We start from the raw sequence: 25,832 nt of genomic DNA, 5'->3' as shown, positions 1-25,832 counted from the left end.
TTGGAGCGATGGACTCTGAGCTGGAGAACCGGATTGGATTTCCCACTCCTCCACATGAGCGGCGGAGGCTAATCTGGTGAACCGGGTTTGTTTCCCCACTCCTGCACATGAAGCCACATGGGTGACCTTGGTCTAGTCACAGCTCTCTTAGAGCTCTCTCAGCCCCACCTACCTCATAGGGTGTCTGTTGTGGGGAGGGGGAGGGAAGGTGATTGTAAGCAGGTTTGATTCTTCCTTAAGTGGTAGAGAAAGTCGGCATATAAAAACCAGCTCTTCCTCTTTTCAAAAGGGGAGATGAGTTCCCCTGGATAAACAAATGGAATCACACAAATCAGGTGGGTTGAGCAAGAGGGGAAAAGATGTGCTCCGAGGCAGTATTTGGTCTCCTGGCAAGGTTGCGTCGATGGCTTCTAATTAGGCCAATTGGGAAGGGGAAGACATGGCTAGTGGTCTCCGGAGGTTAGAGAACATAAAACCGAGAATACAGTTTCTTTGTTTTATGTCCCAAGGTGGATTGCAGCCAGAGAGCTCGGGGAACCGTCAAAGCTACTGCTTCCTTCTAAGCCCTGATGGGGAGGTAGGAAGGCTACAAGACTGAACACATTCGCATTGCAAGACCATTAGGGTTGCCAGGTCCCTCTTTGCCACTGGTGGGAGGTTTTTGGATCGGATCCTGAGGAGGGCAGGGTTTGGGGAGGGTTGGGACTTCAATGCCATAGAGTCCAATTGCTAAAGCAGCCATTTTCTCCAGGTGAACTGATCTCTTTTGGCTGGAGAACATTTGTAATAGCAGGAGATCTCCAGCTAGTACCTCCGACCAAGCAGCTACAGGACCATCAACATAGGAACAAGCTAGATAGCTGTTAGTGTTGATCATGAAGAAGACGGTGTCAAAACGGGGCCACATCCAGAGCCCTGTACCTGCTTGGTTGGAGGGCTTTTCGCTCGCTCGAGAAGCTGCTCACCCGTTGAGCTGCACGTTATTGGAGTTCGGCTCACATATTTTGTTCCCAGGGCTTACTTGGCTCAGAGGACAACTGGAATCTTGTTCAGGTTATAATACCTGGGTTTCTCATTGAAGATATAAGGAAAAATACTAGCGCATAATTTTGCACTTAGTGCGTGGACTTGAATTTTGGCCCTACCAAGAATGGACAATGGGAAGGAATAATTTGAGTAGGAGTGGGTAACCTTGCTTGGGCTTTGTATGTCTTCATACCTGTGGTATTTTGTATTTTTGTATTTCACTTATTGATTGTCAGCACAATTGTTTGTTTATTTATTCAATATAACCAATTTCATACATAATATTGGCTTGTATTTGCTACATAATCTTTCAAACACACGACACAGCAAGCTAACTTATCTTCTAACCTCAAGGTACTAGCTGGAGATCTCCTGCTATTACAACTGATCTCCAGCCAATAGAAATCAGTTCCCCTGGAGAAAATGGCTGCTTTGGCCATTGGACTCTATGGCATTGAAGTCCCTCCTCTCTCCAAACCCCGCCTTCCTCAGCTTCCGCCCCCAAAATCTCTCGCAGGTGGCAAAGAGGGACCTGGCAACCTTATACATATACACAAAGTTTACAAGCAGATTTGAGATCCAGCAGCTCTGCCACAAAAAATCTTTCTATATACCAGAGGAGAGTCTAGAACATAGAAACCAATAGTAAAGGAAGCAGTATCTCTGGGCATGCAAAGAGCATAGTTGTCCTGAGCACCAGAAGAGTGCATTTGATCTTGTCCTGGCTCAGTAACTGAGCCCATCACCTTCAAATCTTAAGGCTTGGACTTTAAGGACAAGCACTGGGGCTTCCATAGGGTTGCCAACCTCCAGGTACTAGCTGGAGATCTCCTGCTATTACAACTGGTCTCCAGCCAATAGAGATCAGTTCACCTGGAGAAGCCGCTTTGGCAATTGGACTCTTTGGCATTGAAGTCCCTCCCCTCCCCAAACCCCTCTATCCCCACCAGTGGTGAAGAGGGACCTGGCAACCCTAGGCTTCCAGCAAAGTGTGAGCCCCAGCATATTCCCATGTAGACATGAGGCACTGAAACATCTGTCTTCCTTTTCCTTTGCACAGAGCTCACGGGACCGAAACTGAGATGAAGAGCCTCAAAGCCCGATTTAAGAAGTCCGATGTGAGTAAAAGCTGGTTTTGTGGCCGTTGAAGCATTGTGACAGAGTTGCCAGCTCCAAGCTGGGAAATACCTGGAGATTTTGGGTGTGGAGCCTGTGGAAGGCAGGGGTTAGGGAGGGAGAGGCTTCAGTTGGGTATAATGCCATAGAATCCACCTTCCAAAGCGGCCATTTCCTCCAGGGGAACTGATCTCTGCCGCCTGGAGATCAGTTGCAATAACGAGAGACCTCCAGCCACCACCTGGAGGTTGGCAACCCTACTGTTAGTCTGTGATTTAACCAACTGCTGTTGGTATTTAACCGAAGCATATCATTCTGTTGAATTCAGATCAGTGGCCTGGATGCAAGGCTTCCCTTCCCTTGTTCAAGAGTATTTCACGAGAAAACTAAATCTGGATGCTCCAGAAATACTCTCATTCCAAACCCTGGATTTTGGAGTTCTGAATTACTTTTTCTCCAAAGCTGGAACTGGAGCATTACAAATCCACCAGTTTTCTTATTTTTTTAGTTTTGAATTCTGTACATGGCAATGGGGCAAGCAAAATTTACTACAGGTTCCTTCCATTTGTTTACATCTTTACAACTACTTTTTTGTTGCAGTGTTTATTTGATGCTCCCGTGTATGTCAGTAATACACACTTCTGCTGGTGTCTTACGATGCGCAGGAATGCCAGTGGCGCATCCATAAACGACCACACAGAAAAATGTTGCGTTCACATAGATTGTCATATTAAGTCACTTTTTTTGCTGTTTTCTTTCAATCCCCACATGATTGTCAGGGAGAAAACACCAAGGAGCTGATACTTGTGGCAATCTACCCATGCTCAAGTTCTGGAATTAATTTTTAGAATTCATCCACCGAAGCAGGAATTAAGAAAGGGTGGGATGTAGTGCAGAGTAGGGTTGTCAGCTCCGGGTTGGGAAATACCTGGAGATTTTGGGGCGGAGCCTGAGGAGGGTGGGGTTTGGGGAGGGACTTCAATGCCTTAGAATCCAATTGCCAAAGCAGCCATTTAATCCAGGGGAACTGGTCTCTGTCGCCTGGAGATTAATTGTAATAGCAGGAGATCTCCAGCTAGTACCTGGAGGTTGGCAACCCTAGTGCAGAGTGAAACCTCAGAACTATTTATTTACTTACCTCATTTATAGGGTCCCTTTCTCACCGAGAAAGTTTAATATACGCAGCATGAAAAACAGTACAATATAATACACCTGGTAGTACAACTGTTTGTTGTAACAAGATGGTATAAAAAAACCTGGCAAACAGTGCCATAAAAATCCTATCATACATACACTGAATCACACAAAGAAGCTGGAATGTAAAGTTAGAAAACAATGACACGCACAATAAACAGTGTACTGGAGATGTCCTTTTTTTAAAAAGTCCTAGGCGTCGATGACAATCCTGTTTCCTTTGTAAAAATGCCCCCCTGGAACTTGTCTTTTTTACACATTCTGCAGGACTACAGGAGTCCTTCTGAACTCCTCCGGCAAGCCATTCCAGGAAGTGAGCAGCACAGCACAGAACGCTTGGGAGCAGGCATTTACAGAACTGCTGAAATCTGGCCACCCCTAACCCAAAGATATCCTTCCTTATTTGAGCTGTACATACGATTTTGGAGCAGGGTGGCTAACACTGAGGGTGGAGTTTGGGGAAAGGGGAGAGCTCAGCAAGGATGGAGGAGGTTGAAAGGGGACAGGATTGCTCTCTTTAAGGATTTGAAGGGCTGTCGCTTAGAGGAGGGCAGGGAGCTGTTCCTGTTGGCAGCAGAGGATCGGACTCACAATAAGGGATTTAAATTGCGGGCGGAAAGGTACCAGCTGGATATTAGGAAAATATTTTTTTGCAGAAAGAGTTGTTCGACAGTGGAATCGGCCACCTAGGGAGGGGGTGAGCTCCCCCTCCCTGGAGACCAAATCCTACAAGGAAAGGCTGAGGAAGTTGGGAATGATCCATCTGAAGGGCTGTCACTGAGAGGAGGGCAAGGAGCTGTTCCTGTTGGCAGCAGAGGAGAGGATTCGCAATAATGGCTTTAAATTTCAGACAGAGAGATACCAACTGGATATTAGGGGAAAATTTTTTACAGTAACGGTTGAACAGTGGAATCAGCTACCTAGGGAGGTGGCGAGCTCCCCCTCCCTGGCAGACTTTAAGCAGAGGCTGGACAAGCACTTGTCAGGGATGCTCTAGGCTGATCCTGCATTGAGCAGGGGGTTGGACTAGATGGCCTGCATGGCCCCTTCCAACTCTATGATATGATGCCATACTGTTTGCCCTTCTGAAGTTGCCATTTCCTTCAGGGCAGCCAGAGAGCAATTATAAGTTCAGGAGAACACCCCCCCCCCCAAAGCCCCATCTGGAGGTTGGCAACCCGTCCTTTCACACTTGCAGGACTTGGGCAAGGGCAGGAATAGCAACAGGCCTGACAGCATGGACAGAGACGAGGAGCCGTAGCACGAGAAGAGGGATTAAAAACCCAGAAGCTGTCCTGTTTTCTATTTCATAAATATTGCAGGGGATGGAACAACCCCTGGCGGTAGGGGAGGGGCTGTGGCTCAGTGGTAGAGCATTGGCTTGGCATGCGGAAGGTCCCAGGTTCAATCCTTGGCATCTCCAGTTAAAGGAACCAGGCAAGAAGGTGATGTGAAAGACCTCAGCCTGAGACCCTGGAGAGTTGCTGCCAGTCTGAGTAGATTGACTCAGATCACTGGCCTGGTTCAGAACAAGGTTCATGTGTTCGTGAGTGCGTGTAAGCCTGCAGTTCTGCGAAAACCACCTGTTCATTGCATGATTCCCCTCCCCCAACATGGGTCACCTGGCTCAGACACCTATCCAGCTACCTCCTTCTAGGTATGATGTGGGGGGGAGAACAACAGTTGGCAGCCCATCTCTCAGGTTTCTGGTTTCCTGGTGGATGGTGTGGGGGTTGGGGAGGAAGAAAGTCTCCCCTTTTGACAATGGATAACGAGTCAAGGGAGAGAGAAAGCAACCTGGAGGGAAACTGAGGCACAGGGAAAGAAAAGGAGGATAAAACCAGACACACAGAAATTTAGCAGGTGGCGAACCCTTTCCTGCAATGAAAATTAAAACAATGGGCAAAGCTTCCCCTGCTGATTTACCGTGTCTAGCCACCCTTAAAAGCACAGGAGCGGGTAGGGTTGCCAGCTCTGGGTTGGGAAATACCTGGCGATTTTGCGGGTGGAGCCTGAGGAGATCAGTTGTAACAGCGGGAGATCTCCAGCCACCACCTGGAGGTTATAACAAATGGACAACACGTGGGCTCAAGAATCAAGGTTTAATTTTCAGAGCTCAAGAATTTATTGTGTATTAGTCATTTAGATAAGTCTACATTAGTATTAAATTAAATTAAAACAGAAAACCAACGAAAAAACAATGATATTCCAATCAGGGCATTAAATTCATGCCAGTTCCTAGTAATACTTGTAAGCTACAAATATTCCAATCAGGGCAGTAGAATCATGCCACTTCCTGATTATACATGTAAACTTGGGGAGGGGCTGTGGCTCAGTTTGTAGAGCCTCTGCTTGGCGTGCAGAAGGTCCCCGGTTCAATCCCCGGCATCTCCAGTTAAAGGGACCAGGCAAGTAGGTGATGTGAAAGACCCCTGCCGGAGACCCTGGAGAGCCGCTGCCGGTCTGAGTAGACAATACTGACTTTGATGGACCAAGGGTCTGATTCAGTATAAGGCAGGTTCATGTGTTCTACTACAATATCCTGAAGACAACAGCGGAAAAATATATCACGCCACCACGGGTCATCAACAATAGTCACGTATAGATAAAGTCTCTCGATTACAAATCTTGAACTGGACTTAGCCGGCTTGATACGGAACAAATGGACCAGACAAGCCATGACAGCGTCGCCTTGGAGGATGGCAACCCTAGGGCCCAGAAGAAAGTTTGCAGCCTTGGCAGAGGAATCCCTAATTTTGCCATCGAGGACTTCATAATAAAAGTCCCACAAATTAATAATAAATAGGAACTCAATAATATTTTCAACACCATCCGTGCACCCTGCAAAATGCCCTAATCCAGAACCTCTGCCTGGCAGGCCTTTACAGTCAGCAATTTGACAGTGGGAGCCAAGAGCAAAATGGGGGGGGGCAGTTTGCCACTATTTCTGGGGCCACGGGAATGCAGACCCCAGCCTGGCCAAGGAAGAGAGAGCTGCCAGATAGGGTTGCCAGGTCCCTCTTCGCCACCGGCGGGAGGTCCTTGGGGTGGAGCCCGAGAAGGGCGAGGTTTGAGGAGCGGAGGGACTTCAATGCCATAGAGTCCAATTGCCAAAGCGGCCATTTTCTCCAGGTGAACGGATGGGTTTTTACTATAGAGATTTGGGGAATTCCTAGAGCGTCATCCGATGCTAGGGCCCCCTCCACCACAATTTTGCTCCTGCTGCTCAACTGAGCAACAGCGGGAGCTCGGAGGCCAGGGGTTGGAGGTTGCTATAGTGGGCAACATGGTAAGCCTAGCTCAAGATCCAAAAATTAATTGGATTACTTGGATCAATTATAGAACAATCCCTCCTGGAAGAGGCCTCTAGGCTAGGATTGCCTCTAGGCTAGGATCGCTAGGCTAGGATTCACGAAGGGTAGGAGGTTTTTGGGGCGGAGCCTGAGAAAGGCGGGGTTTGGGGAGGGGAGGGACTTAAACGCCATAGAGTCCAATTGCCAAAGCGGCCATTTTCTCCCGGCAAACAGATCTCTGTCGGCGGGAGACCAGTTGTAATAGCAGGAGATCTCCAGCTACTACCTGGAGGTTGGCAACCCTACGCAGCGTGCCCACGACTGAGTAACAGCGTGTACACGGAAACGAGAAAACGAGGAGGCACGATTCCCAAGCAGGCCTGAGCCCCGCTACCTATACCCCGCCCCCCCCCCCCCCAAAGAGAAAGGAATCAGGGTAAACGATAAGAACATTAGAAAAGCCCTGCTGGATCAGACCAAGGCCCATCAAGTCCAGCAGTCTGTTCACACAGTGGCCAACCTCTCCCTATTTACTTGGGGGGGGGGGGAGCATCCCCCAGTTCCCCTTCCAGCCACTAGAGGGAGCTGGTCCCTCTTTGGCTGGGCTTCGAGTCGCTTGCTTCAGGCTGCCTTCATCCTCAGCATCAGGACCAGAAAGCTCCATCCTTTATCCTTCTCCCGTGTTGCCAGGCCAGGTGTCGGGCCGGTCAGTCGGTCGCATGGATGGCTGCGCGGTATCTCCTGGGAGGAACCATGAAGCAGATTTGCTTCTGCACCACCTCCTCCTTTGCAGTAAGTCTCTCCCCCCTTCCCTTCGCTTCCCAAGCCGGGAGCCCTCCCTTCCAGCACAGCTTCCTTCCCTCCTCCTCCTTCTCCCAGCCTGTGGAATTTCATCCAGCCTCCTTTCTTCACCCCACCTTCCCCTCCATTCATCCCACTCTAAAACGTGTTGTTCAGCTCACCGGATCTGAAAGCCCCATTCCCTTACTGTCTCATAGATTAGGAGGCTGGTCAATGTGGGGAAATAGGCATGGGGATGGGGCGACGGACGGATAAACTCTGCATGTGTGCAGAGGCACACTTGCTAAATTACAAACGGCAGAACAGGAAAAGAATACCAGGGATAGAACTGGGAGATGAATGAGCCCCTGTATTTAGAAAGGAACATCCTCCCTTATTTCAGAAGATGACGTTGAATGTTACTGAAAGGCCCAAAGCGGAATATAATGTCCCTTCCCCCATTTTATGTTCACATGAACCAACGGGTTGAAATTAAATCAAAAGAGTTTCCGTCTAGACAGTAGGAAGAATTTTCTAAGAGCTGTTCCTCGGTGGAACAGGCTTTCTCGGGAGGTGGTGGGCTCTCCTTCCCTGGAGGTTTTGAAGCAGAGGCTAAATGGCCATCTGTCAGCAATGCTGATTCTATGACCTTAGGCAGATCATGAGAGGGAGGGCATCTTGGCCACCTTCTGGGCATGAGTAGGGGTCACTGGGTGTGTGTGTATGGGGGGAGGTAGTTGTAGATTTCCTGCATTGGGCAGGGGATTGGACTAGATGGCCCTGGTGGTCCCTTCCAACTCTACGATTCTATGAACCTTGTCAAGGAGGTGAGGCTGGGAGAAAGTGCCTAGCCAACAGTCGCCCAGCAAGCCACCATGGCTCAGAGGGGAATTTACCCTGAAGCCAGCCGGTTTCTAGTCCAGCACCCTCCTTGTGAAATCTCTCTTCCTTCCCATTCCATATTCTGGGTTTCTTCTACCCCTTCCATACCCCTCGCAGCCTTTGCATTTCTTGCCCCCTTCTCTTGGAATGCCCAGTCAAAATGCAAATAATTTCATTTTCAGGGCGGTAAGGGCGTTCAGTTCTCTCTACCCTTAGGATACCGTTTGGGATGTTCATAGAATCATAGAGTTGGAAGGGACCACCAGGGTTATCTAGTCCAACCCCCTGCACAATGCATGAAATTCACAACTACCTCCCCTCCAACACCCCCAGTGACCCCTACTCCATGCCCAGAAGATGGCCAAGATGCCCTCCCTCTCATCATCTGCCTAAGGTCAGAGAATCAGCATTGCTGACAGATGGCCATCCAGCCTCTGCTTCGAAACCTCCAGGGAAGGAGAGCTCCCGAGGAAGCCTGTTCCACTGAGGAATCGCTCTGTTAGAAATTCCTTATGTCTAGACAGAAGCTCTTTTGAAGCAGGGTTTGCCTCTGACAATGATCTATTCATCCCTTGCACATATGCCTTCCTTTAGGAGACTCAGGAGAATGCAGAAGGGGAGGGGGGAATAAATCCGTTTCCTCACAACAGTCTTGTGAGGTAGGCCATGTTGAGAGAGGAAAGAGTTGTGTGTGGGGGTTTGCCATCCATGCGACTGACTGGCCCAACATCTGGCCTAGCTTTCTGTATGTGGTGTATTGGGGTGGTGGTGGTAATAGTGGTAAAGAGAGCCAGCGTGGTATAGTGGTTAACAGCAGAGGGCTCTAATCTGGAGAGCTGGGTTTGATTCCCCACTCCTCCACATGAGCAGCGGACTCTAATCTGGTAAAACCTGGTTGGTTTCCCCACTCCTCCACATGAAGCCAGCTGGGTGACCTTGGGCTAGTCACAGCTATCTCCGAGCTCTCTCAGCCCCACCTACCTCACGAGGTGTCTGTTGTGGGGAGAGGAAGGGAAGGCGATTGTAAACCGGTTTGAGACTCCTTAAAGGTTGAGGAAATCGGGGTATAAAATCCAACTCTTCTTCTAAATGATTTCAGATGAATTATTCTTGATTATAATTCTGCAATCACTCCCCCCCACACACACACACTCATTGGATATTCCCCCCTATGCTTATTCCTGGTAGCCTTAGACTCCCATCCCCCTGGATAATAATCCTGACCTACACTGAAGGGTTGCTGAGACATTAAAACAGAAAAAATATAGTGCTACTGAATGTCTAAATAATCCCATGTTGTTATGGGTACTATTATGGGTTGGAGTCTTCCCCCGGCTATCTCTGTGTGCCTACCAAATTTTTCACCTCCTTGGATAGAAGACTGGAGAAAGGGACATGAGAACTTGAGTCTATGGGAACCTAGCTCCTGTGCCCCCCTTCTCCACCTTGACAGGGTAGATTGCATCTATGCCGAATTCTCTCGTTTGGCCTAGATTTTAAACCCCCAGATAAGGAGATTTAAGGATGTGGCCTGCGTTGATGTCAGAGCTGTGTAGCTGAGAGACAAGCTGTGAACAGATATGGGCCAGCCACCTTTGGAGTGAATGCCGCAAACCTATAGGTCTGGTTGAAGTGTGTGTGTGGGGGGGGGAGGGGCAACCTTTGCACAGAAACCAAGTTTTTAAAGTCTTCATTTCTCTTTAAAATGAAAATTCTCTCATCTAGAGACACCTACGTTAAAAAATTGAAATAGTAACTATTTCCTTCATGAAAAGTGTAATATTGGAATCATAGGCCATTTATGCTTGGTAATTAGCAGCACGTTCCAGGCCCCACATATTTTTTTGAGTTTTTCATGCTGAACCATCACCCAGGAAGTGACTGAAAAGCATGCCTGCTTCGCATTTCTTAAGAGCCCCTTTATTGCGACCTTTTGTGTTTGCTCTGCCCCTGCCGGGAAGAATTCCCTCAAGGAAGCATGCAAAGTCACAGCCGCACGTTAGCTATGCATACGGCGGTTGCTAATGGCTATGCAAACAGGAATGAAGGAGCAGGCATGTGTGTGGGAATTGGAATTTCTCCTTTTGCATCAGGACCGTGAACAGGCATTTTAAAGGTCGCATTTAAAAAAAGGAGCTTTGAGCGAGCATCAAAATTGACCCTGCAAAAATGGCCATAGAGGTCTTATAATATTGAGAAAAATATACTTGGTATATGATCAGATTTTTAGCACCATAGTGATGGGAAAGTAACAGTTGAATGTTTGGTCCCCGGCACCAAAAAGGTCTTGTGCCATTCCTTCTACAAAACCCTCTGAAGGTGACCTGGCTCAGCCTTGTGATCTTCTGCTGATCTTTACTCTGGAAAATCTAGTCTTGCCTGGCTTTACTTGCAGTGTAAGGCTTTTCCAAATCAAGATAAAAAAAAAAAAAAAACTTTAAGCAACCTGAAGCGGGTCATGCCTTTGAGTGACTATACTCTTAGAATGGACCTCTTCCTGAGAAGTGATATGTTATCTTATGCAGATAGTCACCTACTAGGTTCTCCAGCCAACCTGGGCAATTCCCAAAAAGCCACTCGCTCAGACAGTCAAGTCAGAAGCAGGTAAACTTTATTGTAGAAGCAACAGGTCCAGCTAAGGCAACTTGCAGTTTCAAAGCTGCTAATGACGGGCAAGACTACAAGGCATACCTTAAAGCATGGTTACATGATCACATCACAGCTGCAGGTTCAAACGGCCTGGGAAACAGATAGATAACGGGGCATGGGAGGAAGGAGGGAGACAGGAGCCTAAACATGGCATTGCTCGTTAGCTACTCAAGGTCGGAGCAAAGGGAGGGGGAAGGAACAAGGAGTGGGAATCACAGAGCAAAGGAACATCAAAGTAAACATGCGAACACTGGCCTAACTCATGTCAGGAGCCTGACCGCTTAGACAGGCCTGTCAAAGAGTCTCCACCAGTTGGGTTGCTTTGGTTTGGTCAAACGTTTCCCAAAATATTAAACTCCAGGTTTTCACCCCAAGTTTAATTCAGTAGCTGCCACCAACTCTGGACCAAAAGGTAAGCCTCCAGGCATGGGGTCCAGAGTAACCCCTGCCAAGCTTCAAAAGTTAAGTGTAACGCTTACCTGCAAGGTAGAAGCCTGCCAGGGAAAGATTACACTCCAAAAAATGTCTTAGGTTTTGGTAGGTGGTTTTTTACACTCAAACAAGGCACTTAGAATTTAGGCTTGGAATCCCAAAATCACAGACACAAGCCATTTAAAGGCTAACAATTTATTTATAAGATTCAAGCTGCTTTACAGGAAAGAAAAAGTCATGAAGTGTTAAGCAAGAAAATAATAAACTATTTAGCATAGCTAGCTAATACATTCAAAAGCCTTTTTGGTTCAAAAGGATTGGCAAAGGTTTCTTGCATCAGGTTTATAGTTACCAACTTCCAAAGATGCTTCCAGCATTCAAAAGTTTAAAAAGGTTGTCCAAAAGGTTTCTCCAAGCAGGTCAAGTTGACCAGAGTTTCCCCATAGGGCCAAAATCAAATGGGTTGTGATGCAGCCAGCACAGCCTTCCTGCTGTGCACCCCAAAGCGTGCATAGTTTGTTTAGGGTTGGTCTGTCCTTATATTTGTTTTCTCAAAAGGATGAGCTCATAGAAACCAATCGAGAAAACGAAAGCACTTAGCTGGTAATTAATCGCTTGGTCAGAAATGCTGACTCCTTAAGTGATGTGTCCAGGTGAGGAAGCTTACAGAACTACCTGCACCTGGACATTGTCATGATGGCTGACCAATTAGTTACTATGGCAATGCCTGGCCTTGCATTCCAAAAAGGGGAAAGGTTTAATGAGAAGCAGCTGGGGCTTAACTTACTCCCTCCACAGAAGCAGTTTTCAAAAGGAAACTTATTTTTCTGGTCTAAAATCCCAATAACACAAAATCTATAGGCCTCCCAGGCCTGAACCAAAAAAATCATGCAATCCAAGAAATTGAGAGGTCTCAGCTTCTTGACAGGGCCAACCCAATCATGGCTAGGCAAGGACTCAGAAGACATTCAGTGAAGAACCAAAAGGCAATTGAAGGCAATCTCTGACATTCTGCCCCCCTTAAGGCCCCCCTCCTCCATCCGAGCTTGGTTGGGGCTTTAGAGGGTAAGCACTGTGAAACTCACGAACCAGCCGAGGGGCCGCCACATGTGGAGCGGCTACCCACTCATAATCGGCCAGCCCCAGATGTTTCCACCGAACCAGATAAAACAGCTTTCCCCTTTTCAGTTTGGAATCCAGAATTTTAGACACTTCCAGATGTACCCCCCCCCCACGGTGGGCTCTTCAGGTTCAGGCTCAGGGTGGAAGTGGGGGGCTGCCGTATAGGGTTTGAGGAGTCTGATATGAAACACTGGGTGGATCCCTCTGAGAGTTTTAGGAAGCGCTAATTCCGCTGTGACCTCGTTGATCACCCTGGTAATGGGATAGGGACCTATATACTTCTCACTGAGTTTCTTACTAGTGTAAGCACTTGTAGGTACCAAAATCCAATAGCCACATCAAGAGACAAAAGTCCAAAAGAGTTGGTTTATTGAAACAGGTATGCAGAGCTTAGAGATCAAAAGGCAGGAACGGTGGGGGATGGGGGTGCACTTGGTTATATGGAGAATTACAGACACAGAAGTACAGTCACATCATGATAACATATGCAGTCTGGAAACGCCAAGCTCCCACGAACTTCAGACCCTGGGAACCGAGGCAAAGCAAAGCAACTGGCAGCTGCGCCAGAAAACAACCTTGAGTCAAGGCGAAATGAGGAGTTTACAGACAGCCTGACAGCTAGGACGTAAAGACCGTAGATTTTTCGTGGACAGATACACTTGATCCCCCACTTTTAGATCCCACCCAGGTGAACGATGTTTATCCACTTGCTCTTTGTACTTGTTTTTAGCTCGTTCCAAATTTTTCTGGAGCCAAGGCCAGGTGGTTGTACAACGTGTACCCAATCTTTGATTTCTCCTGTACCTTCCACCTCCGGGGTAAGGGTTGTGTTCCCGAAAGGCCCAAACTCTGCCATGCACCACCTGGAAAGGGCTAAACCCCGTAGACGAATGGGGAGCATTATTGTAAGCATATTCAGCAAAGGGCAACAATTCGACCCAATTATCCTGATGGTAATTCACATAACAGCGTAAATAACATTAAATTACAGCATTGACTCTTCAGTTTGTCCATCCGTTTGAGGATGGTAAGGTGAAGACAAACCTTGTTCCACCCCCATCAATTTCAGGAAGGCTCTCAAAAATTGCGCTACAAATTGTGGCCCCCTGTCAGAAATTACCTTGTGTGGCAACCCGTGATATTTCATCACATGTGTAACGAACATACGTGCTAACTTTTGGGCAGAAGGCAAACCCGAACAGGGAACGAAATAAGTCCGTCACCACCCACAACACTGTTTTCCCCCGACTGGGAGGAAGGTCCGTAATAAAGTCCATGGCAATGACTTCCCAAGGAACAGATGGGGCTTCCAGAGGTTTCAGGAGTCCAGGGGCTTCCCCATAAGTTTTTTCGAGGCTGCACAGGTGGGACAACTGCGCACAAACAGATCCACATCCGCCCTCATTCCCGGCCACCAAAACTGACGCCGCAGCAAATGCAAAGACTTGACAAACCCAAAATGTCCAGCTGTTTTCGCCCCATGAACCATCTCCAAAACTTCCCTCCTAATAGTTTCAGGCACATAAAGCTGTTCTCCATGAAACCACAGGTCCCCTCAGCGGGTGAGGGCTTGGGGGAGGACCTGGCTTCCCTCCTCCTGAAGCGTGGCTTCGTTCAATTTTACCCAGAAAGCCTCCGGGAGTCTGCTGGCCACGGCGGAGTCCTTCACCCGGCTTTGAGCCCGGGTGGTCACGGCCAAACCTGAACCCCCCCCCCCCGCTGCTCTGGGATGAAGAGAGAATCAACAGGACAATCAATTTGACCATGGTACTGGGGAAGCCGGGACAACGCATCAGCCAAAGAATTGTCCTTTCCTGGCACATGTTTTAACATGAACTGAAACTTGGCAAAGAACTGTGCCCAATGAACCTGCTTTGCTGATAGCTTTCTGGAGCCTTTAAGCACCTCTAGGTTCTTGTGGTCGGTCCAGACCTCAAAAGGCACCTCAACCCCCTCCAGAAAATGCCTCCAGACCGTGAGGGCATGTTTCACAGCGGCCGCCTCCTTTTCCCAAATTGCCCAGTTAATTTCGGCCTGTGAAAACTTTTTAGAAAAGTAAGCGCACGGCTTCAAATGTCCATCCCCATCCCTTTGTAACAGCCCCCCCCCCCCATAGCAACATCAGAAGCGTCCACCTGCACAATAAAAGGTCTTTCACAATCTGGATGTTGTAGCACTGGTTCAGATGTGAACAACTGTTTGAGCGTATCAAACGCTTTTTGGCATTCAGAAGACCACTGAAGCCGAGCGGACGGCAAAGCGGCTTCAGGTCCCTTTGCTTTCATCCGTAATAGGGAGGTGAGAGGCAAAGCAACTTGGGCAAAATCAGGAATTAGCAGCTTGATGTCAGGTTCTCCAGCCAACCTGGGCAATTCCCAAAAAGCCACTCGCTCAGACAGTCAAGTCAGAAGCAGGTAAACTTTATTGTAGAAGCAACAGGTCCAGCTAAGGCAACTTGCAGTTTCAAAGCTGCTAATGACGGGCAAGACTACAAGGCATACCTTAAAGCATGGTTACATGATTACATCACAGCTGCAGGTTCAAACGGCCTGGGAAACAGATAGATAACGGGGCATGGGAGGAAGGAGGGAGACAGGAGCCTAAACATGGCATTGCTCGTTAGCTACTCAAGGTCGGAGCAAAGGGAGGGGGAAGGAACAAGGAGTGGGAATCACAGAGCAAAGGAACATCAAAGTAAACATGCGAACACTGGCCTAACTCATGTCAGGAGCCTGACCGCTTAGACGGGCCAGCCCAAGCATGGCTAGGCAAGGACTCAGAAGACATTCAGTGAAGAACCAAAAGGCAATCAAAGGCAACCTCTGACACTAAGCAGGACTCAACGACTTTACCTACTTTTAAAAAGCAAGTCTTTTTATTGATGTACTTCTAGTAAATATGTGTAAATGCAAGTCTTTACATTCAGTTATAATGTATGCAGTAACAATATATTCAGTTACAGTGTATGCAGTAAAGCAAGCAAGTCTTACATACTATTCAGTTTTAAAATCCAACTCAAAATATAACTGTCAAATAAGTCTGATTTAGTTCAAAGTATCTAATGCACAATATCTAGAATTAAATATTTTAAAGCCATACATACCAACACCATCTTTGAGACCCTCTGAGAGAGGTCTGAAAATCTAGCCTTTCTGTGCCTGTATTTATACTGTTTCAAACCCCTTAATAATGCTGATCTTGAGAAAATTTGTACTGCTTAGTAGTCCTCCTTTCCATTACCAAATATAAGCAACAGGTCCAGCTAAGGCAAGTTGACAGTTACTAAGAAAACAGTTACTAAGAAAACCTTGGAAGGAAAAGAATCAGCCCAACTTGTGGCGCCTATGAACTTCATTATTACAGGCTGAAGAAGCGGAACCACGCGAAAAACGTTTACAAATTCCGGAAGACGTTTCCATCTCATCTATAACATCAAACATCTCATAAAAAAACCTGGAAATTTTCCTTTGCAAGCGCCAAGACGCAACTCAGTCTTTTCAGACATTATTTAAGACTTTCTTATGTGCAACCTTTAAAAGTCTTTGTTTGGACTCACTAAGAAGAGTTACCAATATTGTGTGTATATAGAATTTATGTTTAGTTGTGTTTAAGTTTGTTTGCACTTCACTGTTGTCTTTACTTTAGTGTAATACACTGTTTTGATACTTTTGCATATAGAGCTACGTGCTGTCTTTTCTTTAGAAACTGGAGGTTGGCAACCCTAAGGTGGACTGTATGGCACTATACTCCACTGAGGTTCTTGCCCTCCCCAAGCTTCATCCCCAAATCTCCAGGAATTTCCCAACCTGGAGTTGGCAAACCTAAGAAGTACCCATGCTTATTCGGTTGTGCAGCTGGGAAGAAATGCATATTCGGAGATTACCTGTTTACCAATCTTTGCACATGTGGAGAGCTAGCAAAAGAGAGCCCAGACCAAGAAATTGGTTTTTGTTTAGCCGAGAAACTCTAGGTAGCAATTTGTTGGAAAAAGTTCCCTTCTGATGGATTCCAGTTTAGACTTCCCCTTGGCAAGCTAACTTTCCTCATGCGGGGGTTTCATCTTCTCCAGGTGAGCATTCAGATGAACGTAATATGGCAGGGCTATACCATAAGTTATTTTTTTAAGAAGGTTTTTATTGTATATATGGGATACAGGAAGGGGAAGAGGGGAATAAAATCCGTTTGCAATATACAAACATACTTTTTGGTCATTGATATATATTATTCTACATTCCAAATACAATTCAAGTTCCAGATAACTATGTTATTTACTTTCTTGTATTAAAATTGCTAAAAAGATGTTCCTAAAATATAAAAAGCATTGTCTATATGATAGATATATAGATGTAAAATAACTATTTAAACTATGTGTTGGATATATAGGAATAGAATGGCTGCCACTTCTCATGGAAATGGTCCACAGAGTCATTATCTGTTAGATTCATCATGAAGGTCATTTTTGGTCATATTTGCGTATTCTAACATCTTGTCTTTCCAGTCGTCAAATTCTGGTATAGTCACTTGTTTCCATAAGTTATCTTGAACAACCTGCTCAAAGGGAGGATTCTGCAAAGTGCAGAGTTCAAATGCTACCACCATGTCTAGACAGAAGATCTTTGGATCGCAGCCCCAGGAAGAGACATTTCATGTAAAGAAATGTGAGGGACCTGGACTGAAAAGGAAGTTATTCTTCTGGTTGCTTTTCAGAGTCAGGACTGGAGCAAGAACGACGAGAAACTCCTGCAGGCCGTGGAGTACAACGATGCAGAGAGAGTTGCTTCACTCCTTCTCCGGAAGGGCCTGGTGCCCACCAAGCTGGACGCGGAAGGGAAATCTGCGTAAGCTACTTACATTTATTTGCAGCCAGGGGAAAACAAAAAAATGCATGGAAAATCAGGCCCCTGAGAGCTTATAATCCACCACACAATGAGAGCTGTAGAATAGTAGAGGGGGAAATTTCCAAATTAAGAACATAAGAAAGGCCCTGCTGGATCAGCCCAAGGCCCATCAAGTCCAGCAGTCTGTTCACACAGTGGCCAACCGTGTGCCTCCAGGAAGCCCACAAACAGGACGACTACAGCAGCATTATCCTGCCTGTGTTCCACGGCACCTAATATAATAGACATGCTCCTCTGATCCTGGAGATAATAGGTAGGCATCATGACTAGTATCCATTTCTACTAACAGCCATGAATAGCCCTCTCCTCCATGAACATGTCCGCTCCCCTCTTCAAGCCTTCCAAGTTGGCAGCCATCACCACATCCTGGGGCAGGGAGTTCCACAATTGAACTCTGCGTTGTGTGAAGAAATACTTCTTTTGATCTGTTTTGAATCTCTCGCCCTCCAGCTTCAGCAGATGACCCCACGTTCCTAGTATTATGAGAGAGGGAGAAAAGCTTCTCCCTGTCCACTCTTTCCATACCATACATAATTTTATAAACCTCTATGATGTCTCCCCTTAACCACCTTCTTTCCAAGCTAAACAGCCCTAAGTGTTTCAACTGCTCCTCATAGGGCAGCTGCTCTAGTCCCCTGATCATTTTGGTTGCTCTTTTCTGCACCTTCCCAAACTCTGCAATATCCATTTTTAGGTGTGGTGACCAGAACTGCACACAGTATTCCAAGTGTGGTCTCACCATAGATTTGTACAAGGGCAGTATGACAGCAGCAATTGTATTCTCTATTCCTTGTCTAATTGTTCATTCTATCGTGATTTCGCATGGGATTTTTTTTCAAATATCGAATCTTAATTTATTTGTGCATAAATAATGCTGGAAAAATGCATGCTTTTTATGGGGGAAGTTTGGTCCAAGGAGAATAAGGATGATGTGAAAATAAAGAGTTACTGGTTCAGTCTGCACAACTGAAGTCTGCAACAGGGATGTGCATGTAATTATATCAGAGGCCATTTTTGCATAGTAATTAGTAGTGCATTGCAGGCTGACTTGCCCCACATATTTTTTTGAATTTTGCACTCTGAACCGTTATTCCGGAAGTGACTGCAAAGCCTGCGCATACCTGCTTCGCATTAAAAAGAGCCCATTTAACGGGGCCTTTGGTGTTTCCGGCGAAGAATCCCCCTCAAGGAACCATGCGAAACAACAGAGGTGCGTTAGCTATGCATATGCTAATGGCTTATGCAAACAGGAACAAAGGAGCAGGCGAGTGGGGGGAGTAGAACTTCTCCTTTTGCGTCAAGACCGTGAAAAGGCATTTTTAAAGTCGCATTTTAAAAAAGAGCTTTGAGCGAGCATCAAAACTGACCATGCAAAAATGGCCCTAGAGTTTTCTCTCCATTTTCATAAGGCTAGAACTGAGGCTCACCCAATGAAATGGATGGGCAATAAATGCAGGGCAGATCAAAGAATGTCCTTCTTCGTGCATCCAAGTGGGGATTAAAGGCAACTGGGTTTTGCTCGGCAGGTTCCACCTGGCCTCCATGAAAGGGAATGTGGACTGCTTAGAAGTGATGCTGGCCAACGGAGCGGACGCCATGACAACCGACAGTTCAGGTGGGCTTGCGTGGTGTAGTGGTTAAGAGCGGTGGTTTGGAGCAGTGGAGTCAGATCTGAAGAACCGGGTTTGATTCCCTCACTCCTCCAAAGGAGCGGCAGAAGCTAATCTGGTGAACTGGATTTGTTTCCCCACTCCTCCACACGAAGCCAGCTGGGTGACCCTGAGCAAGTTACAGCTCTGTTAGAGCTCTCTCAGCCCCACCCACCTCACAGGGTGTCTGTTGGTGGGGAGGGGAAGGGAAGGAGATTGTAAGCCAGTTTGAGTCTCCCTTAAGTGATAGAGAAAGTTTGCATATAAAAACCAACTCTTCTTCCTCTTCTCCACCTCCTCCTCATTTCTGTCAGGAAGAAAGGAGCTGAGCTGGTTCTGTCCAGCCCGGGGCCAGAATAGACTCCATTTTATTTGTTTCTTTGTTTATATCTTGCTTTCCTCCCGAATCGGGACCCAAAGTGGCTGAACACGTCGTCCTCCCCTCTTCCTGTTTATTCTCACAACAGCTTTGCAAGGCAGGTTAGGCTGAGAGATTGTTACAGGCCCGAGGTCACCTGGCGAGCTTTCAGGGCAAAGCAGGGATTCAAAACCCGGCTTTCCCAGGTCCTGGACTGGCACTTGAATCACTACGGTCATTTATGCATGGAGTTTTACTTGAGGTTCATTGCTGGCTGGTCCCACACTTTCCTGTTGGGAATCTCTGCACCAGCAGTCTCCAAGCTCAAATCAAGTCCCCGCCCCTTTAAATCCTGCTTTGTAATTGGCTTACTTTGTAGTGCTTACTGTGAGAGAAAATCCCCCCCCGAAACCCAACTGCCACATTAAAAAGCATTTTAAGAACAACAAAAACGGAGCAATCTGAAAGGAAGTTGAGGAGAAAACCAAGTCTCGGTTTTAAAAACCCTTTCTTCTGCTCAGAAAGAGCTCTGAGAAAGCAGGAAGCATTTCAGTCCCCACCTCTGGACATGCTGCTTTGTAATTGGCTGTGAGCGAAACCAAGCTTGCACGTCCCGCACTTTGCCTTATGCATGGGGAATTCACCTGGGCTTTGCTCAGGGAAGATGGAAGAGTCGGGTTAACAGAGGAATGGAAAGACCCAGACGTTGCGAGGGCTGGGCACGAGGTCATCTCTAATGGATGGAAAACTCATGCATAACTCCAAGGAGCAACCGATTCAGACCGGGGGAGAACATGAGTTAAAGTACCCATGCATAAACGACCTATGTCATGCTGGCTGTCATATATAATCAACAAGAAACTCAGGTTCCGGTTCCAGCGAGAAAGCCACACACTTTTACTACTCAGATAATAATTTTTTAAAATCTTTTAAAACTTTATGTTTAAGAGGGAAAACATCATTCACCTGGTGTCTGCTGGATGGGAGAGTCGGTAGTGCTGGAGGCTGATAATAATTTATTCGTCATGCCAAATGCTAGAAAGAGAAACAGAGGGTGTTTGACCGAGGACTCACCCGACTCTCTGCCGCTGAGAGATTACAAGCAATTAAAGATAAAGGACTTTTTTGCAAATAATCTTGAGGTGGACAATGCTTATTTTACTCCACGCTCGGTTAACAACTTTGAGGTGTTAGAACTCCAGGATAATTTACAATCCTCTACTCCTCATTCGCAGTTTCCGGCGTATACTCAATCTCTGCCGGACTTAGACGTAACGAGCAGTACTACTCACCCCCAAGAACTGCTTTCTCCCTCCAGAGCCCTTGAAGCGGATTCCATTAGTAATTTTTCCAAAGCCGAACTGGTGAAATTAATTGCGGACCACAGCCTATTAACTGCTCAAACAACAAGCAAAATTTATGAACATTTAAACAAAATATCCTACAAGCTGCATACTCTTGAAGAGCTTATGGTGAACAGAGATAATGGGAATGGCTCATGCAAGGCTACAAAGGACTGTGCAGTCGGTTATCAGCAGGTGCCAACCCATTGTACGAACTGCTATGTTGCTCAAATTGAGAGTATACCTATTGGTGTAACTGTGCCTTCTAGGAGAATACTGTTAAATCACAAAATTGCACTTTCAATAGCCAATCTGCCTGTAAACTTTGCCAGGTGGGAAAACAGAAGATCCATTCTCTTTTCACTGGCCTCTTTGCTGAGAATGGACATCAATCATATTGACTTGATGGCTGTGGAAAATCTCCCCCGCTCCCCCAGGGGAAAAAGATTGATTCTGACTTTTAAAAAGCCTTTTATTCCTGAACGTCTTTTGAGGTCCAGACGATTTTTATTAAATTTTAAGATTCAGCTCACGAGAGTGTTTTATGACCCAGCCATAACACCACTCTTCAAAATGAACTCTACGAAGGAGGTCTCTGTCCCACCTAGGAGTCCAAAAATATTGAAGACCCCCCTTCGTGATATTCCACCTGAGGCTGACAGATCGGAGTCCTTGATTGATTCTTTTATACCTGCACAAATTCCTCTTAGAGAGCCTCTTATTCCAAAGCTGGACCTTCCTTCAACCAACACCTATGAGGCACTGAAAGAAGTCGCCACTCCGCTGGACTGCAACTCTCTTGAAGATTCTTTTCTGCTTTCTTTCGAAAAATTAACTCCCTTGGAACAACAGGGAGTCATTGGAAAACTGGAAAGCACTGTCCAGCTTCTCCAGTCGTACAAAACAGTTATATCCGCACCTTCCCCTGCTCCTCTTAAAGGGGCCAGCCTGCCAGCGGAACCAACCCTTCCGACCCTTGACTCTTGGGCTCCCTCAAGTAATGGAAAACCCACTTCCCCCACTTCGATTTTAAATATTACAACACCCCTGGTGCATGTACAAGCTCCTTCTTTGTCTTTCTGTCCTTCAAAATCAAATGGGTGTATTTTTAAAGACACCCATAAGAGGCTGGATCTCATTGAAGAATCCAACTGACTAGTTACAAAGGCCCCAGTCAGTTATGTTAAATTGCTATCTTGGAATATCTCTGGCTGGAACAGTAAAGTACAAGACTCTGATTTTATTAACTATATTAGACAATATGATTGTATTTGCTTACAGGAAACTTGGACGACTGGAAATGTTAATGTAAATGGGTTCTTCTCCCTAACTTTGCCTGCATATAAAGAAAATGCAAAGGGCCGATGTAAGGCTGGCCTAGCTATTTTAATCAAGCAAAATCTTTTTTCTAGGTTTGTCTTACTCGATACTTGTAATTGCGCTGCCCAAGCTGTTTTACTCTACAATCCCTCTCCCTTTCTCATTTTAATCAACATTTACCTCCTTCTACTGAAAATGAAAAATACTTAGAATCAAACTGGTTTAATCTTACAAATTTTGTTGTCAAAATTCTCCAATTATTTCCGTCGATTCCAATTGTCCTTCTAGGGGATTTTAATGCTAGGATTGGCCACGATAATCGGAGTTGGGCCCTTTCTGTTGATTTAGATGACATTGAGCCCGCACCTCCGCAGCTCGGTTTTCTTCGCCAATCTCAAGACTCTTGTTTTAATAAAGCCGGTTGCAAATTAATTGAATTCTGTATCGAACTTAATATGATAACGCTAAATGGACTCCGTCAATTTCCAGCTTCCCAGTATTTCACATTTAACTCGTGGCAAGGGAGAAGTGTCATCGACTATGGAATTTGTTCCCCCAAATTTTTAGACTTAGTCAAATCTGTTAACATTGATTTTCGTTCTGAAAGCGATCACCTTCCAATTTTAATCTCCTGGATGCGCCTGTCTGATAATGCTGTCTTGCAAGAACCCATCTCTGTATCACAGGCAACTTTAGGCCTGAAAAGAATTAAGTGGTCTGACTCTCTGGTGAGTACTTTCTTCACCCTTTTTCAATCTAAGGAAATGCTTGCTCTTAAATCAACGATTCTGAACTCTGACTCGCATACTGAGACTTTATCAGCCCTCTCCCAGATCAAAGTGCATTGCTTTTCATTGGCCCAACCTTGCCAGACCAATTCTACCAAGCCGGTTTCATGGTTCGACAAGGAATGTTTAGCCCATAAAAGGCAGCTAAGATCTCTGTTTAGGAAAGTTAGTATGAATGCTGCCTCTGATAGATTTGACGACTACCTTACACACAGAAAGTTGTATGCAAACTTGGTCACAGAAAAAAAGAATATCCACTTCCGACAAAAATGGTCACATCTTCTTGTGTCCCTTAAGTCCCGTGATAGCAAGACCTTTTGTAAAGCAATGGTAACCTCAGCTAATAACAACCCTTCACCTGAAATTAGTATCCCACCCCAAATCTGGGTTGAACATTTTACTATTTCATTCTCACACCAATCTTAGGCTCAACCCTGATGAAATTATCCCCTCAGATTACCCTAGATGGCCAGCTGTTGAGGTTGAAGAAGTCATTGATCTGATAAGTAGCATGAAATCCAGCAAAGCCCCAGGTCCAGACGGTCTCCCTGCAGAGCTGTTTAAGGAATTCTCAGATTGGTGGGCCCCACTTCTCGTCAAATTATTTACCTCCATTGATTTATATGGTATTCTCCCTAACTCCTGGTTAAATTCAATCATAATTCCTATTTATAAGAAAGGTGACCCAACCCTACCTGAAAATTTTCGTCCCATTAGTCTTTTATCAATCTTAGGCAAACTGTATGCGAAGCACTTGGAGCAGCATCTCCTTAGATGGGTAAAGGACAATGCCATCATCGGCCCTGAGCAAATTGGCTTCTCCAAAAATAAATCAACTTTGGATCATTGTCTGATCCTGGCCACTCTTGCAGAAAAGTACATGAAACTGGGCAGTAAGAAACTCTATGTCGCCTTTATTGACTTAAAGACTGCATTTGACTCGATCAACAGAGACATTCTCTGGTCTAAGCTGTTGAGTTTAGGAATTGATCTGCGTCTTTTATTCCTTTTAAAGAAACTACACTCACCCACAACGAGCCAAGTTAAATTTTCCTCAAACGGCGGCCTCACTGATAAAATTTCATTAAATACAGGTGTGAAGCAAGGTTGCATTCTTGCTCCCCTTCTTTTTAATTTGTTTCTGTCAGACTTGGCTTGTTTTTTAGACCCTATCAATGGACACCCGCCAAAATTAGGTGGCAAAACAATCCCTATCTTATTATATGCTGATGATACTACCATTTTATCCTATACCAAAATTGGACTCAAACGCTATTTAGTCGCTTTTGAGAAATATTGCCATCTAAATTTTCTCAAAATAAATTATTCTAAGTCCAATGTTTTAGTCTTTTCTAAGAAGTGGTCGCCCTCCAGCTGGCCATTGGGAAGGCCAAAATCCAACAGGTTAAGAGTTTTAAAGATCTGGGCATTTCTTTTAATTATAACTGTAAATGGGCAGTACACAGAAGTAGAATCACTAAATTAGGGAAAATATCTGCGAGTTAATTGAAGTCCTTTTTCTTTTATAAGGGCAACCAATACATCCCTGCCACAATTAAGGTGTTTAACTCTAAAATTTTACCCCAGGTCTTGTATGGTATCCCTGTCTGGGTAAATGCTTTTAATCGCGATTTAGAATCTCTTCAAGCCAATTTTTTTAGACAGATTCTGGGTTTCCCTCGTTGTGTGTCCTATTACGCAATCATCTCTGAACTAGGCCAAAACCTGTGCGAAACCAAGGCCTGGTTATTAACTGTTCGTTACTGGCTTAAACTATATTTTAGAGCGGAGCACGATTCTCTTTTATCTCTATTATTAAAAGAACATAATACATCCTGGGACAACTTGATATTGACTAAAATAAGATCAATCGGAGTCTTTCTTGATGACTTGGTTCCATTTACAGAGGCGCACATTTTTAAAATAATCAAACAACGTCTTTTAGATATAGAGTTACAATGGTTGCATCCTACGCAACCTTTTGTCTGCTCCTCAGCAATGTTGTGCCTTTTGAATAAAACAGTATTCCCCATTATTTTTATAATTTGGATATACCTACTCTCCGTAGAGCTTTCTCTCTTGCCAGGGTCAATGCCTTCCCATCTAGGATACTGTATGGAAGGTTCCATCAAATCCCAATTCACGAACGGACTTGCCCCTGTAATTCAAATTCCTTGGATACAATTGAACATATTCTATGTGATTGCTCTCTATACGAAACACCTCATAGAAAATGGTTAAAAAACTGGTTACATCCCAAGTTTTACCTGTCTAATAAAGTTAAATGTCAATTTCTAATGAGTGATTCAGCTCCAGAGGTTACAGTGGATGTCGCCAATTTTTTAGTAGAAGTGCTAAATGTCCAAAAACGTATAACCTCTGATATCTGATGTTACTGGCTATGATTTTATCTTATCGGTTTTAAGATTTATGATCATTGTTCGTATCAGTTGTAACAATTTATATGCCATTAAAGGTTTATGAATGAATATAATCAACAAAACAACACTAGGTCTTCTCCTTCTTCCACAGGTTACACGGCTTTGCATCTCTCGGCAAAACACGGCCACCCGCAGTGCGTGAGCAAACTACTTCAGGTAAGCACCTATTTTGGGTGCATGAGAATCAGGAAAGGCTCAGAAACACAGGGCTCAAAAATGCATGGCTCTAGGCAGTATAGCAGCATCCAGGGTTAATAGCAGAGAGGGGGCTTTGTTGGGCTTTGTAGGGTTGCCAACCTCCAGGTAGTAGCTGGAGATCTCCTGCTATTACAACTGATCTCCAGCTGATAGAGGAGGACAAGAAGAAGAAGAGTTGTTTTTTATATGCCAACTTTCTCTACCCCTTAAGGGGGACTCAAACCGGCTTACAATCACTTTCCCTTCCCCTCCCCACAACAAACACCCTGTGAGGTGGGTGGGGCTGAGAGAGTGTGACTTGCCCAAGGTCACCCAGCTGGCTTCGTGCGTAGGAGTGGGGGAA

The 25,832-nt window shown here is 45.6% G+C and overlaps 1 protein-coding gene across 1 annotated transcript in view; it reads left to right on the top strand.

The window, feature by feature from the left end:
* Window positions 1–7,296: 7,296 nt before the first annotated feature.
* ANKRD24 (ankyrin repeat domain 24) overlaps window positions 7,297–25,832 on the top strand; it is a 66,230-nt gene continuing 47,694 nt past the window's right edge. Inside the window, exons 1-4 of the mRNA XM_056843984.1 lie at window positions 7,297–7,421; window positions 17,202–17,332; window positions 18,919–19,007; window positions 25,383–25,447. Of these exons, the coding sequence (XP_056699962.1) occupies window positions 7,353–7,421; window positions 17,202–17,332; window positions 18,919–19,007; window positions 25,383–25,447 (354 nt within the window). The 5' untranslated portion in view covers window positions 7,297–7,352. The remainder of the gene's footprint in view (window positions 7,422–17,201; window positions 17,333–18,918; window positions 19,008–25,382; window positions 25,448–25,832) is intronic.

The sequence above is a fragment of the Euleptes europaea genome, chromosome 2 (genome assembly GCF_029931775.1).
Source record: "Euleptes europaea isolate rEulEur1 chromosome 2, rEulEur1.hap1, whole genome shotgun sequence".
Lineage (NCBI taxonomy): Eukaryota > Metazoa > Chordata > Lepidosauria > Squamata > Sphaerodactylidae > Euleptes > Euleptes europaea.
This window is presented reverse-complemented; position numbering and strand designations above follow the sequence as displayed.